This window comes from Entamoeba dispar, genomic scaffold, assembly GCF_000209125.1.
Source record: "Entamoeba dispar SAW760 scf_1105229457799 genomic scaffold, whole genome shotgun sequence".
Lineage (NCBI taxonomy): Eukaryota > Evosea > Mastigamoebida > Endamoebidae > Entamoeba > Entamoeba dispar.
In genome coordinates this window covers 31932-45581 of record NW_001852873.1, presented here as the reverse complement: position 1 = coordinate 45581, position 13650 = coordinate 31932, and the positions used below count along the sequence as shown (strand labels likewise).

Below are 13650 nucleotides of genomic sequence, written 5' to 3'. Positions count from 1 at the left end.
GATTTGACACTTCTTCTTTCTTTTCTTCTTTTACTTCTTCTTTCTTTTCTTCTTTTACCTCTTCTTTCTTTTCTTCTTTAGGAGTAGTTTCAATATTAATATGGACTTCTTCTTTCTTTTCTTCTTTTGGTTGTTTATCTTCAGTGACATTAGTAACAGGCTTAGCAGTATTACGTAAGTTCTTTCTTAGTGTAGCAGTGACGGCATAACTGCTAAGACACTTTCCTTTCATTAACAAACTAACAATTGCTTCAGAGAATTCTTTCCAATATACTCTCTTCTCACTTGCGGTTAATGCCATAACACGTTGTTTGTCATTATTTCTACCAATTTGGACAATAATTTTAAACGTTTCATTTCCTTTTTCACAGAACTCTAATTTACCATTACCAGTTTTAGCTTCAAGAAGATATTTGTCTTTAGCCAATTTTCCAATTTTACTTAGCATCTTCTTAAGGTCAACATTCTCTCTTAACATTACACTTATTGAACTTCCATCTTCGTCAATAATAATATCTCTTTCATAGATAACTTCTTTCATTGGAACCATACAGTTTTCAATTGGTTTTTGTTCTTTAATTGGTTGTTCAAATAGTAATGAATAATTCTCCATCTCTAATGCAAAAGCGTTGATCGTTGGTTTAACAATATCTTCATCTTCTGAATCAATGTATGAAATTACTGCAATTCTTCTATTATCTCCATTATATCCAAATGTTAATGTGCATTGATATCTTTCATCTCCACTCAACAAAGCAGTAACTGACTTATCTTCATCAATAACAACAAAATTGTCTGAATCAAATGTAGATGCAAACAACTCTTTAACTGTTTGAAGTTGATCACCAGAATTCAATTCGGCAACCCATGTGTGATCATCAACAAATGCAGTTCTTAATTCAACTGGAGTACTTTTACGGAAAAACCAACTAAACATTGACTTTCTTAGTTTTATTTTTTCAAGTTTTTAGATTTTTTTTCAATTCAACTTCTTTGAAGAACATTTTTATTTCTTTTTAATCAACACAAGTTATCAAAATAGCAAAAAAAAACTTTTTAACTTCTCGTATGAGCGTGTCATCCTTGCGCAGGGGCCATGCTAATCTTCTCTGTATTGTTCCAATTTTATGGGATTTCCACCGAAGTGGATCCCAATATTCTTTTTCTTTTTATTAATTTATCTAATCTTTCTTATTATTATTAGAAATTATGGGTAATTATTTTTTATTTATTATTAATTTTGTTTATAGTTTTTTATAGCTTTTTTTTTTGACAAAAATCCTAAAAATAATGTTATTTCAATTTTTCAATTGTTTAATTAATTTTGATAAATTCATTTATATTGATGATTTATTCTTATCAATTTTTATAATAAAATCAAACTCACTTTATTCTTGATAGAATAGATAATACTCTTTCATTTAATAGTTATACTAAATTATTTTTGTCTTTCATGACAAATACATTTTTCATAAAAACATTCTTATTTATAAGTAGCATTAATGTAAATACAAAACAAATACTCATTGTGACAATAACAATGAAAAGATACCATCATATTTTCTTTTGATGTGTTAAAATTGTATTTTTAATAAAAAACAGAACTTAAAAAAAGTTTAAAGATAAAATGAATTTCTTTAGAACTATCAAACATATACAATTACAACAACCATCACAAATAAATGAATATAATATTTGTTTATATGACATGAGAACACCAAACAAATTCATTGAGGATAAGTCAAAGAAGAAAATCAACATTTACATTCATGGTAAACCTTCTTCATTTCCTTTTGATAATATTTATTCTACTAATGAAATCTCAGTGTCCTCACCATTTAAAATTATTCACTCAGAATATTATGAAACACCTTCGTTTTATGGAAGAAGAGTTGGAACATGTTTTGTTAAAATAGTGTTACAACTATCTTTGCCTTTAACAATCATCATTATTTCATTAAACAATGTATTTGGAAAACAACTGGTAACTGACATCGATGATGTTGTCCTCTCTCCAGAGTTACTTCTTCAATATTATCTTCATACCATTCTACCAATAAAAAAGTTAGATTCTTCTACTATTATTTGTGGTGATTTTCTTGATGATTTAATTTATAAACCATTATCAATTCATGCTAATTCTCTCTATACTGAAGTAGATTTAATTCAATGTAAAGATGAAGAGCTAGAAAAGGAAATAAATAAGATTGGTGATAATAATGATATTAGATTGCTTGTGTCATTATCTCAAATCAAATCAAGAGTAGGTAGTCTTGCTCGTAGTGAGTTAGTTGCTTTAGCATTATCAAAAGAGTTATTAGAATCAGTCAATCATTGCTCACAAAATAAACTCTATAGTATGTATTTATCTCAATGGTTTTCTTTAATGACGTTATTGTCTTCAATTGCTAATGCTTCTAAATCAAGTGTTGATGTCTTGAAATTTATTAAACAATACACTAATGCCATCAAGAAAATAACTCCAGAGAAAATTAAAGGAGGTCTTGTCTTCTTTCATTTATTTCGTTCATTCATGAAACACACAAGATTAACACTACAACCTTCAACTCAAATCGAAATCATTCAAGGTACACTTAATCACCAATTAAACACAAACGATATTGATTGGACTAACTCTCCTTTTCCTTCATTATTTTCCTTTGAAATTAATGATTTTATTTCACCATCTTATGGTATTTTAATGAATTATTTTAATGCTGTTTCTCCTGAAATTCAATTCAAAGTTGGCTTACAATCAAATCACTTACATACATTGTACACTAACTATTTAAATGAATCAAATAACGTTCCATTAAGTGAAATTAAATGCACTAATATGGTATATCTCAACAATGTTTTAGAACTAAGATTTATATTATTTAAACATCAATAATATTATTTTGTTATTATTATCAATTTTAGTTAGTTTTTTAATAACTTTATTATATTCTTGTAGTTTCATGAAATTATGAACTTAATCTTTCTATTCTTTTTGATGTTTTCACACTACCTCAGTCATATCGGTGGTACTTTAACCCAATTTATAATCGAAAAACCACTTACAACTCCATTTCAAGCTGCTTTGACATGCTCACAAATTAATGGATTATCAACTTGGAGTAATATGTCTTTCCTTGCAAGAAAGAATTCTTTGTTTAAATCCCTTCCTTGTTCTATTATAAACGCAGTTCCATTAACTATAAGTGAACAACTAGCGATCAGACTCTTATTAACTGAAAAAGAAAAACAAACTCACAAAATTTCTCTTTGTAAACAACTTGCAGTTACTTCACTTTCAACGATAACGTCATTCCCTTTTACTTATCTTGAAATAATTAATCGAACTCGTTGTTGCTCTGATATTAATATAAAAGATATTAAATATGCCATTCCTCGACCACTTAATATTCCTATAATTCCATTATACTGGAATATATTAAGAAATATTACATATTCTACATCACACTCATTCACTTCTCTTAAACTACAAAACACTAAATACTTCTCTTCAAATAGTTTGATAAAAACTAATGCTATTTCATCAATGGTTGGAACACTTCTTTCATACCCATTTGATGTTCTTCTTGTTCGTTCTATTCACAACTATTCCACTGGTTTTTCTCCATCACTTCTTACCCATGGAATATGTACTCAACTTCTACTAAATGTTTGCTTGTCATCAGTTTATGGTTATTTGGCTGAGAGGTATTACGAAAAACACCCTTTAAAAAGGTCATTATTTGGATCGATTAAATCTATGTTTTTTGCTTCTCAGTAATAGAATTACTGGTTTACTGAATTTGATATTTTCATTTATTAAAATATTTTTTTGTTATTTTGAAAAAAACATTTAAATGGTTATTTCTTAGCAACAATAAAAAAATTAATTAAGTACTGATAGAATTGGTTTTTATGTTCTTGACTCAGGTGAGACTAATTAAATCACATTAATAATGTCTAGTAGTTCTACAGAGTGTGTTTGGTTCTTGTAACAAAGAAAATATTTCATGACTTCTTTTATGTTTCTAATTTCAATTTTCAGTTCTTTTGTTAATCTCATGTCCTCAGTATTTACTAAATATTGGTTAATAGAATGATAAAATAATAAATAAAATGATGTGTTATAAACGTGTATTTAATTATTTAATCATCTAATTTTAATCTGATATTAATTAAATTAAAATGGAAGAGTTAATAAACAAGAACTCTCATTTCTTTAAAGAAGAAATAGAAACACTTCCAAATATTCAACAATCAATGATGATATTAATAAACATTATCATTATTATATAGGAAGTATTAAAAATGAAATATTTGAAATAAAACCAGATGAAACATATTCAGAAGCTATTAAAAGAGGAGAAGGAATAATTGATAGGATTGATGAAACAGAAAGAAGAAGAAAACTAATAATAGAAAAAAGTCAAGAAACAATTAAAACACTAGAATAATAAAGAATCAAATGAACAAAATAATAGAAGAATCTGAGAAAGATGAAGAAGAACATATTGAAAGAACACGAATATTATTAAACAAAAGAAAAAAATAAACACAGATTGAGGAATTAAGAAATTATCATACTTAAATCTATAATTTTTAATAAATAATTATGAAAATGGATTTATCCAATATGTTGACGCAAGAAACAAATAAGTATTATTGATGAAGCATTAAATTATCAACAATTTATTGATTGGTAATATTTGTTTAATGTACTAGAGAAAATGATTTGTTACAACTGAATTATTTTTTTATATTTAATGAAACATATTCTCATTCCTGAACTAATAAAAGAAGTTCAACGATGTGTTCTCATTGTTCATATTTGTTCATTTACTGCACATATTTCTGATAAGTCAAAGAAAATAGAATTTTCATCTCCTCATTCATTTTATATTTCATATCTCTTGAAATTATAATTATCTACTCTCAAAATGTCTGTTTATTTTATATTATTATTTTTCTAATAACTAATTTATACAATTTTATTAAAACTAATACCTTATCATATTATTGCACCATAGGTACCAAATAGAACAATAAATCAGTATTAATATCTCAAGAATGTACAAAAGAATAAAATAATGAAAATTTTTATAAATATTCTCTTTATTATTACATTCACAAAATGACTTCTTAATTGTATTTTTAACTTCTACACTTTCTTCTTGATTATATGCTGTTTCAATGTATATTATCATATAGAATTTTAATAGAGATTATTTTGTTAGAATATTCAACAATGAACGAAATGTATAAATTGAATTTGATATTTAAATACTTCTTATTTATGAATTATGAATTCAATATGAAATGGATATTTGATAATATAATTTAAATAATTATTTGATATTTTAATTGAAATTAGAAGTGACAGATATGATATAATAAAATGATAAATAGAAATAAAAAATAATCAATATAAAATAAATAACAAACTTTTGATGATCTTATAATAAAAATGAATACACTATATACTAATTTAATTTCATCTATTTCATTTATCCATATTTAATATATTTGAAATATCATACGTATTAAAAATGAAAAAGATATGAGAAATAAGAAATGTAATGAATAAAGTATACAAATAACCAACAAAACACAAAATATCTAATAAAATGAAAATAAATAAGAACAAGAAAGAATATAATAATGAGATAACAGAAATATAAAATAATAATAAGAATAAAATAAGAAATAAGTAAGGAATAATGAATATATAAATAAAAGAAAATAAAAAGATAGAACAAAGAATAAACTAGGAAGAAAAGTAAATAAAAAAGAAAAAAGTATCACAACAAAACTAATCAATTGAATAATTTTTACAAAAGAAATTTTAAAAAATATCGTCAGAAAATATAAAATAAAGAACAAGAAACCTATTAGTAAGAAATTCAAAAGACAATAATTATGTGTTATTAATAAATATAGAACAATCTATGAAAGTCTTCTAAAAGAGTTCATAGCCTCTAATGTGTAATTGTACAACCAATTTACCTCACTACAATACACTTATTTGGAGCATAAAATCTATTTCATCAAATTCATTAAAATAGGTAATTAATATATGTTTATATATTTGTTTACATACATAATCGTGTTTTAATATTTGATTCTTCTTCATTACATGACATCCTAACAAAATATGATTAATAGATGGAATTGTGTTAGGACAATGTTTACAATATTTTAATATATCAATATGAAGTATTTTAGATTTAATATTTCCTCTCATAGTTACTCGTTCTTGCATTTTTACTACTTGGAGGAATACATTTCTTTTTATATTTAATGACCTCCATGTGGTTACTGTTAATTTCATAATATTAAATATATAATTTACATTTCTTATATATTCACTTCATTTCTTTCAATTCATTTAAATATCTTTCATTTATTTTATTTGTTACAAATTCAAATACTTTGTTTACATCATGTTTTATTTCGTTTAACTGTATTATATTCATTAATTCATTGAAATTAATCTTCTTACCAAATACTCTCTTCATTCTTTTAATTATTCAATTTGATTCTCTTTTACTGTTTCTATCATTTCTCCTATTTCTGTGTTTGATCTCCATTTATATTTTAAATATATTCTTATTATTTCTTTACATCATTCATCTCGTGCTGACATTAATCCCATTCCTAATTCATTTATTGTAACATATAATCTACTTTTAGGGATGTTTCTACTGTATAGTTGAAGTTGTATCAATGATTTTCTTATTTGTTTATCTATATTCTCAAACTCACTAAGTTTCCATTTGATAATACAGAATCAATATCTTAATTTTGAGATTATATCATTATTAATCTTTCTAATTGTATTGAGACTGGTATATTTCATAATATTTAATGATGATAGAATAGAAGATACATCATGTAATATTCTTGTATAATATTTATTAATATTTATTTTATCTCTTATTTCAATACCAAGATATTTATAAGGGTTATCATTAGTTACTCTTGGTAATTCTGTTGATTCTCCATTTATCTGACCATTGATATTATTCATTACCAAACTCTTTTCTATATTTATTTTTAATCATATTCTATTAAATATTTCATTTGTTAATTTATGGGCTTTTTCCATTTCTTCGAGGCTGTTAGTTATTATCTTTAAATCGTCAATATATAATATGTGGTTTAATTATACTTGTTTTTCTTCTCCATTCATTTTAATAGATAACTTATTAATTTGTTTATCTAATTATTTAGATAATATATCAATAGATAATACAAATAATAATGGAGATAAACTATCACCTTGTATTATTCCTCTTTCTATATTAATTATACCAACATTTTATTGAATATAATATAAATATAATTGTGTGTTATTTAATATATATAATATACTTTTAATTACAACTAATGGGATGTTAAAGTAAATTAAACAATGTTTAACCTATTGATGATTAATATTATCATATGTTTTGGAAATGTCATAATTTTATATACTTCTATTTATCATTAAATAACAAGGCATAATTTTTAATAATATATAAAAAAAATTAATCAAAAAAAAAATTGATTAAATATTTCCTTTGACTGAAAGTCTTCTAAGGTGTTCCATAAACACTTTCAAAGTGACATCTTCAGTGACGATAATGTCTTTTTGGTTTTGACCAGGAGTAACAGCAGGATCGAGAATAGTCATTAAAAATCTTTGATGACCAGAGTATCTATTACAAACATATATTCTAGGAGATGGAATACGCTCTTTTGCAATTTCTTTCGCATCTTCTTCTGGTTTTTTATAAAACTCTTTTAAACCAGCATACTCAGGTTGTTCCTCTAATTTCTGTTTCATCCAATCAGCGACAGCCTCTCCTCTAAAAACGACAATATAGAAGAAAGTATCAAGTAATAAAATTGAATCAGATTCTACTGACTGCATGGATAGTAATACTGGTTTCGCCTCTTGTCCAACTTTATAACAATCTAATGTTGGTTGAATCATTGTAAGTGAATTAATAACATTTTCTCTCATTAGTGCAGTTCTAAATGTTCTTGTTTCATCTGGCGAACAATTAAAAACTTGTAAGAAGTGACTTCTTCTTAAATGATACATAAATTGTGGTAATATAGAAAAGTTAGAATTTAAATTAAACGAACTTGGATCATCTTTTCTAAATTCTCCAAATTTATTACATGTTCTTAGTAATGCTCTATCTAACCACCTCATAGCATCTCTTCCACTTTCTGCATCAGCTTTAAAACTAGCACATCTTGCCATGACAACAGCAGCTGTTTCTTGATCAAATCCAGCAGACATTCTATTAAGCCCTTCTGAACTAATAGATGTGAATAACCTACAGATTGTAGTAACTCTAATATATCTTCTTCCAAGAGTATCCATATACTTACTAACAAGTTGAATAACACCTTGACGATTTGAGTCTAATGGATTAGTATCAGGATTAACTATATCAAATAAAAATACAAATGATGAATGTGGATCAACTGTTGATGTTTTAAATTTATTTCCTGGTACACCAAATTCTTCTGGTAATGATAATAATGAAGAATATCTTTCTTTACTTTCACTTGTTGAAACATGTCCAATACATGAACGTGGTTTAATTTCCTTACTACAGTATACTTCAATACTATAACAATATTTATTATTTAAAGTATCCTCTCCTTGTAACATTCGTTGTAATGTTTCAGATAAAGTTTCATGTATATAAGATTCATACATAGTAATATATCCATTAGTCATTTGACATAAACTAGACATTTCTAATATTCCAATTTGATCCATAGAACATGCAAAAATATTACAACTGATACTCTTTTCATTTAATCTACTGGCAATTTCTTTATAATACGTTTCAGCATTTAAAAGATATTTTACTCTTTCCTGAGTAATATCAGCATGTGTTCTCATTTGTTCTTTAAGATCATCTGATACAATCATTCCTGGTCCAAAAGTACATGGCCCTGTAATAAAGAATTCTATTGTTCCACATACATTACGACTTTCAAGTAATGAACTAGCAACACTTATAACAGATCCATTACATCTTAATGGTCTATGACCTTCACTCACAGGCCATTCATCATGAGTTAAATCATCTAAAATTGACATAAATGTCAATTCACATTCACTTAATGGAGCAAGTAATTGATTAATAACTTTAGTAGATAAAATTGATGTTAATTGAACTGCTGTATATGATTTAGAACCAGAAAGAACATAAGCACGTGGACATTGTTGTGAAGACATATCATAAACTGAAATATGTTTACCATAAACAATTAAACCAACAAATACATTTGATGGTACAGAGGCTAATGCTAAAGTTATTGTTGTTTTTAGGGCATCTAATTCATTTTGTGGTGCAGTAGTATCAATAACAAATAACAAAGAGGTGTCTTGAGGGGTGTGTTGAAGTGAGACATATTCAATAGTAGTAGATGAATATGTTCTTGAATCTGGTGGTAGTGGGTATCTTGAATTACAAATTGGACATACCCAAATAGAAGTGTCTCTTGAACACCATGGATTAATATAACAACCACATTGACATTGAATTCTATAACTTTGATTTAATTCTAATTGATTGTTTGTTGAAATATTTCCATGTAATGGTTGATAAACAAGTCCTAATGGAATATCAAGATATTTTTGTGCCTCTCCTTTGGTAGATGGCCAAACATTCCATGTTAATCTAACTCCATCTTGTTCTTCAATTTGATCAATATTCATCACCACTTTCTTATATTCTTAGTTCTCTTTTTCATTTTTTTTTAATATAATTTACTATTATTTTAATATAATTTATCATTTCTTAATTTTCACTTTTCCTTCGTTTCATTTTCGTTTTTGAATATCTTTTAAATAAAAAAATATTTTTTTTTATTCTTTTTTAATTTTTCATTTTTTATTTTGATTTATTAGTTTTCTTTGTGTTTTATAAAACAGTTTATTAGAATTATTCACAACTTTAGAAAAAGATGCAAAAAGTGTATTTTGAAAAAGAATTATCATAAGTCAATCACTTTTCAAATTTTTTATTTAATAATATATTAAATAATAAAAAACTAGAAAAATTAATAAATTAGAAGGTTCAAAAATTGAATAAAAAACTTAAAAACAAATAATCTAAGATGAAAGAGAAAAATGGAACATTAACCAGAAAAAACCTAAGATTCGAAAATTGCATCTTTTAGAATAACTAAAGAAAAACTATAAAAAAATTAATAATGAGCTATAATTACTTTTCAAAAAGAAAATATGAAAAGAAAAATGAGTAAATCAAAACAAAAACCCGTAAAATAAAAATAAAAAATAAGAATTAAAATAAATGGAAAGCATAAAATGAAAAGATCTAATCTTGATTGATAATAATGGGAAACAAACCTTCAAGACCATCTCGAAACGAAATCCAAAAAGAAGTTCAAAAGGTTTCAGAAATATTACCTAATTTATTCTTAACATCTAGAATTACTGCTATGAAACCTAATATTTATAGAGAATATGATATTAGTGCTGTTTTATCATTAACTACTAATAACATTAATTACCCTGATGGTGTTATTTCTAAACACCTTCATATTCAAGATAGCTTTTTCTTTTTATTACAAAAGAGTTTAGAAGAATCTATTGAATTTATTGAAGAAATGATGAAAGAAGGTAGAAAAGTATTAGTTCATTGTGAAGTTGGTATGTCACGTTCAGCTTCTGCGGTTATTGCCTTTTTAATGAAAAGTAATGATTGGTGTATTAGAGATGCATATCTTTATACTAAAGAAAGAAGAGAAATTATATGTCCTAATCCAGGATTTATTATTCAACTGTATGAATTTCAATTGAAATTAGGTATTAAAGATTCTAAAAGTAATAGATTATTTGTAAGGGATTTATTAGATAGAACAAATTCATTATATAGGGAAATACCAACTTATGCATTATGGAATGCTTTTGTTTCAAGTGGCTTTTCTTATGAAAAAGCCATAAAAGATCAACCAAGAATGGCTGTTGTTAATATGAATGCTTAAATTTTATGTACTTACATAAAAAAAATCATATTTTTAATCCTTTCTGTACATTTAATTCAACTTCTTTTGTCTTTCTTTTTTTTTTTTGAAATTAAAAAATAAATAAAAACTTTTACAAAAAACAGTATGAATGATTTTATTTGTATATTTCATTTAGTATTATTTTAATTTTTTTGTTGTGAATTTATTGTAAAATAAATTCACGCTTCAATAATAAATTGAGAAGAAACTATAAAAAATATTTATATAGAAAATGAAAACTAACAACCTACTTCTTCTTAATGAATTTTGATATTATTAATATAAATAAATCTCTTTTAAAAAGTACTCAAAATAAATTTTTTGTCTACTCAAAAAAAAAGAATTATGACCAATTAAATAAGAAATCATTGATTATTTATTTACAATAAATTAAAATTATTAAAAGAAATTAAAATTAATTATTAAGAATTATTTTTAAATTAACAGAAGAACTATATTAAGGAAAATTAAGATATTTTATTTCTTTAAGATACTTTCTTAATAAATAATAAAACTAAGGAGAATATTGAGGAAATAAACAAAAAAATTGTTAGTAATAAATATCACTTTATTTACATATAAGAAATAAATATCATTTTGTTAAAGTATGTTGGATTATTAAAAAAATTAATACTTTGCACTTCTAATTTAAAGAAAATAATATATAAAACTAATAGAATTAAGTATTAATAAAAAATAATGATATAAAAAAGTTTCAAAAGAATTTTTTTTCACTCTTTAAAAAAAAACAAAACAAAACTTAAAATCAAATAAAATGTCTTTAGAAAAAAAAGATAATTTTCTTCTTCTTAATGAAGAAAAAAAAATACCTATCCACACTCCAACTCCAAGAAAGAAACACCGATTAATTGAAGATGACATTGATTCAGAAGAAGAAGGAGGTGATGATGAAAGTACATCGTCATCATCAAGTGAAGATGAGATACAAAAAAAGAAAAAAAAGAAAAGGATTGCGATACAAAATGAAATAAATAAAATGAAAATGGATATAATTGAAGAACATAATAAAATTGAAAAAGAAGAACCGATAGGAGGAATAATAATAAATAATGTTATGAATAACAAAAATGAAGGGATAAATGAAAAAAGGAAAATCAATATTCCAATGAATGTTCATAACTACAAAGGAAAAGAAGATGAAATAAACAAATTTCTTAGACAACAACAAAAAAAATTTGATCAAATGAGATTAAATACACCAGATTTAACAAGTAAAATAAATGAAAGAATTAAAACAAATAAAAATATAAATAATAATAAAATTGATGAAGAATTAAATGATTATTTCCCACCATGTGAAAAAGTTATTGAAATTGGAAATAATGAAAGTATTTGGAATTCAAATGATCAAATAAATGTTATTGGAGAACGTATAAATAAAACGGTTTGGAATATTCAACAATTAAAAAATTATTGTATTCAATGTAAAAACTCAAATAGTAAAATAGAAAATCATTTTCTTTGGATAGATATTTCAAATCCAAGTAAAGAAGTAATGGTTGCAATAGGATTATTATTTCATTTACATTTTTTATCATTACAAAGATGGTTAGATGAAGATCAAAGAGAGGCTGTATTAATATATCCACAATATTATGAAATATTAATAAAAAATGTTGAATATCAACCTTTAACTGATTTGTTAAAAATTAAAAATACTAGAATTACTATTAAAAAGAAAATTATTATTACTTTTCATCAAAAACATGATAGAGTATTTGATATTGTTAAAGTTCAAAACGTTAATCCTAAAGAATGTAATCCTGAACTTGTTTTATTTGAAATTCTTCATCAATCTATTATGCAATTTGCTGATTGGGTTAGAATTATTAATGATGAAACTGAAATACAACAAAATATGCAATTTCATGTTTTAAAAAAAGAACAATTAGGTTTTATTGCAAGAAGTGATATTTTAGAAAAGAAAATTGATACAATTCTGAGTTGTTTACAATCTAAAAAGTTTGTTCTATTTTTATTTAGATCCTTTTTATCTAATTCTTATTTTTAGAACTATGTTAAAATTTCTTATTCGTTCAAGTCATAAAAATACTTTTAAAATGATTAAAGATAGCTTTGAAGTTATGCTTAGAGATGCTTATTATGATTTTGGAAGTGTTTATCAACGTTTTAAAATTATTAAAGAATTAAATACTTTTAGTTTTGGACTATATAATGTTCGACTAACAATAGAATCTACTCGTACTGATAGAGAAACTAGTAAATATATTCAGGTTTTCAATTTTATTTCTTTAATATTCTTTCCAATTACTTTTGTTGTTAATACATTTGGTTGTAATATACGTGTACCTTGGCAAACAGATTTAGTTGATGAAAGAGATTCTCGTTATTTCTTTTTAGTAATGGTAATTTGTTTAATAGTTTTAGTTTTACAACAAATTGTATTCAAAAAATTAAAATGGTATTAATTTTATTCTTTTGAAAATGAATTATAATTAACTCTTTTATTCTTTTATTTTCCTTTTATTATTTTGATTACTTTAATAATTAATTATTAAATATATATTTTTTATTATAAAATTAATTATATATTCAGAATGATTAAAATGTTCTTGTTTGTTTTATTACTTT

General features: G+C 24.2%; 6 protein-coding genes across 6 annotated transcripts, besides 26 other annotated features; 4 read left to right on the top strand and 2 right to left on the bottom strand.

The window, feature by feature from the left end:
- EDI_154180 (uncharacterized protein) lies at positions 1 to 937 on the bottom strand (the record flags this gene model as incomplete). Its single annotated transcript, XM_001733783.1, has 1 exon — positions 1 to 937. A coding segment is annotated over one exon (937 nt), but the record flags the coding sequence as incomplete, so codon positions are not given.
- Positions 10 to 78: a microsatellite.
- Positions 938 to 1166: 229 nt separating the features above from the next.
- Positions 1167 to 1378: a sequence feature (AT_rich).
- Positions 1379 to 1627: 249 nt separating this feature from the next.
- EDI_154170 (uncharacterized protein) lies at positions 1628 to 2893 on the top strand (the record flags this gene model as incomplete). Its single annotated transcript, XM_001733782.1, has 1 exon — positions 1628 to 2893. The coding sequence occupies one exon, from the start codon at positions 1628 to 1630 to the stop codon at positions 2891 to 2893; it is 1266 nt and encodes a 421-aa protein (XP_001733834.1).
- Positions 2869 to 2949: a sequence feature (AT_rich).
- A 46-nt stretch (positions 2950 to 2995) lies between these two features.
- EDI_154160 (uncharacterized protein) lies at positions 2996 to 3778 on the top strand (the record flags this gene model as incomplete). The annotated part of the gene is made up of 1 exon (XM_001733781.1): positions 2996 to 3778. The coding sequence occupies one exon, from the start codon at positions 2996 to 2998 to the stop codon at positions 3776 to 3778; it is 783 nt and encodes a 260-aa protein (XP_001733833.1).
- Positions 3779 to 3803: 25 nt separating this feature from the next.
- Positions 3804 to 3856: a sequence feature (AT_rich).
- Positions 3857 to 3876: 20 nt separating this feature from the next.
- Positions 3877 to 4058: a repeat region.
- A 27-nt stretch (positions 4059 to 4085) lies between these two features.
- Positions 4086 to 4523: a repeat region.
- Positions 4524 to 4588: 65 nt separating this feature from the next.
- Positions 4589 to 4611: a sequence feature (AT_rich).
- A 130-nt stretch (positions 4612 to 4741) lies between these two features.
- Positions 4742 to 4762: a sequence feature (AT_rich).
- A 179-nt stretch (positions 4763 to 4941) lies between these two features.
- Positions 4942 to 4994: a sequence feature (AT_rich).
- Positions 4995 to 5075: 81 nt separating this feature from the next.
- Positions 5076 to 5105: a sequence feature (AT_rich).
- Positions 5106 to 5324: 219 nt separating this feature from the next.
- Positions 5325 to 5434: a sequence feature (AT_rich).
- A 184-nt stretch (positions 5435 to 5618) lies between these two features.
- Positions 5619 to 5743: a microsatellite.
- Positions 5744 to 6008: 265 nt separating this feature from the next.
- Positions 6009 to 7517: a repeat region.
- Positions 7518 to 7553: a sequence feature (AT_rich).
- EDI_154150 (protein transport protein SEC23, putative) lies at positions 7544 to 9724 on the bottom strand (the record flags this gene model as incomplete). Its single annotated transcript, XM_001733780.1, has 1 exon — positions 7544 to 9724. The coding sequence occupies one exon, from the start codon at positions 9722 to 9724 to the stop codon at positions 7544 to 7546; it is 2181 nt and encodes a 726-aa protein (XP_001733832.1).
- A 29-nt stretch (positions 9725 to 9753) lies between these two features.
- Positions 9754 to 9933: a microsatellite.
- Positions 9934 to 10022: 89 nt separating this feature from the next.
- Positions 10023 to 10079: a sequence feature (AT_rich).
- A 162-nt stretch (positions 10080 to 10241) lies between these two features.
- Positions 10242 to 10323: a microsatellite.
- A 42-nt stretch (positions 10324 to 10365) lies between these two features.
- Positions 10366 to 11016, top strand: EDI_154140 (serine/threonine/tyrosine-interacting protein, putative; the record flags this gene model as incomplete). Its single annotated transcript, XM_001733779.1, has 1 exon — positions 10366 to 11016. One exon carries the CDS (start codon positions 10366 to 10368, stop codon positions 11014 to 11016), a length of 651 nt encoding a protein of 216 aa, XP_001733831.1.
- A 75-nt stretch (positions 11017 to 11091) lies between these two features.
- Positions 11092 to 11191: a sequence feature (AT_rich).
- A 116-nt stretch (positions 11192 to 11307) lies between these two features.
- Positions 11308 to 11328: a sequence feature (AT_rich).
- An 80-nt stretch (positions 11329 to 11408) lies between these two features.
- Positions 11409 to 11481: a sequence feature (AT_rich).
- A 200-nt stretch (positions 11482 to 11681) lies between these two features.
- Positions 11682 to 11749: a sequence feature (AT_rich).
- A 63-nt stretch (positions 11750 to 11812) lies between these two features.
- EDI_154130 (Magnesium transport protein corA, putative) lies at positions 11813 to 13487 on the top strand (the record flags this gene model as incomplete). Its single annotated transcript, XM_001733778.1, has 2 exons — positions 11813 to 13020; positions 13070 to 13487. The coding sequence occupies 2 exons, from the start codon at positions 11813 to 11815 to the stop codon at positions 13485 to 13487; spliced, it is 1626 nt and encodes a 541-aa protein (XP_001733830.1).
- Positions 12180 to 12321: a microsatellite.
- Positions 12272 to 12320: a microsatellite.
- Positions 12273 to 12342: a microsatellite.
- Positions 12701 to 12749: a sequence feature (AT_rich).
- Positions 13467 to 13612: a sequence feature (AT_rich).
- Positions 13613 to 13650: the final 38 nt, after the last annotated feature.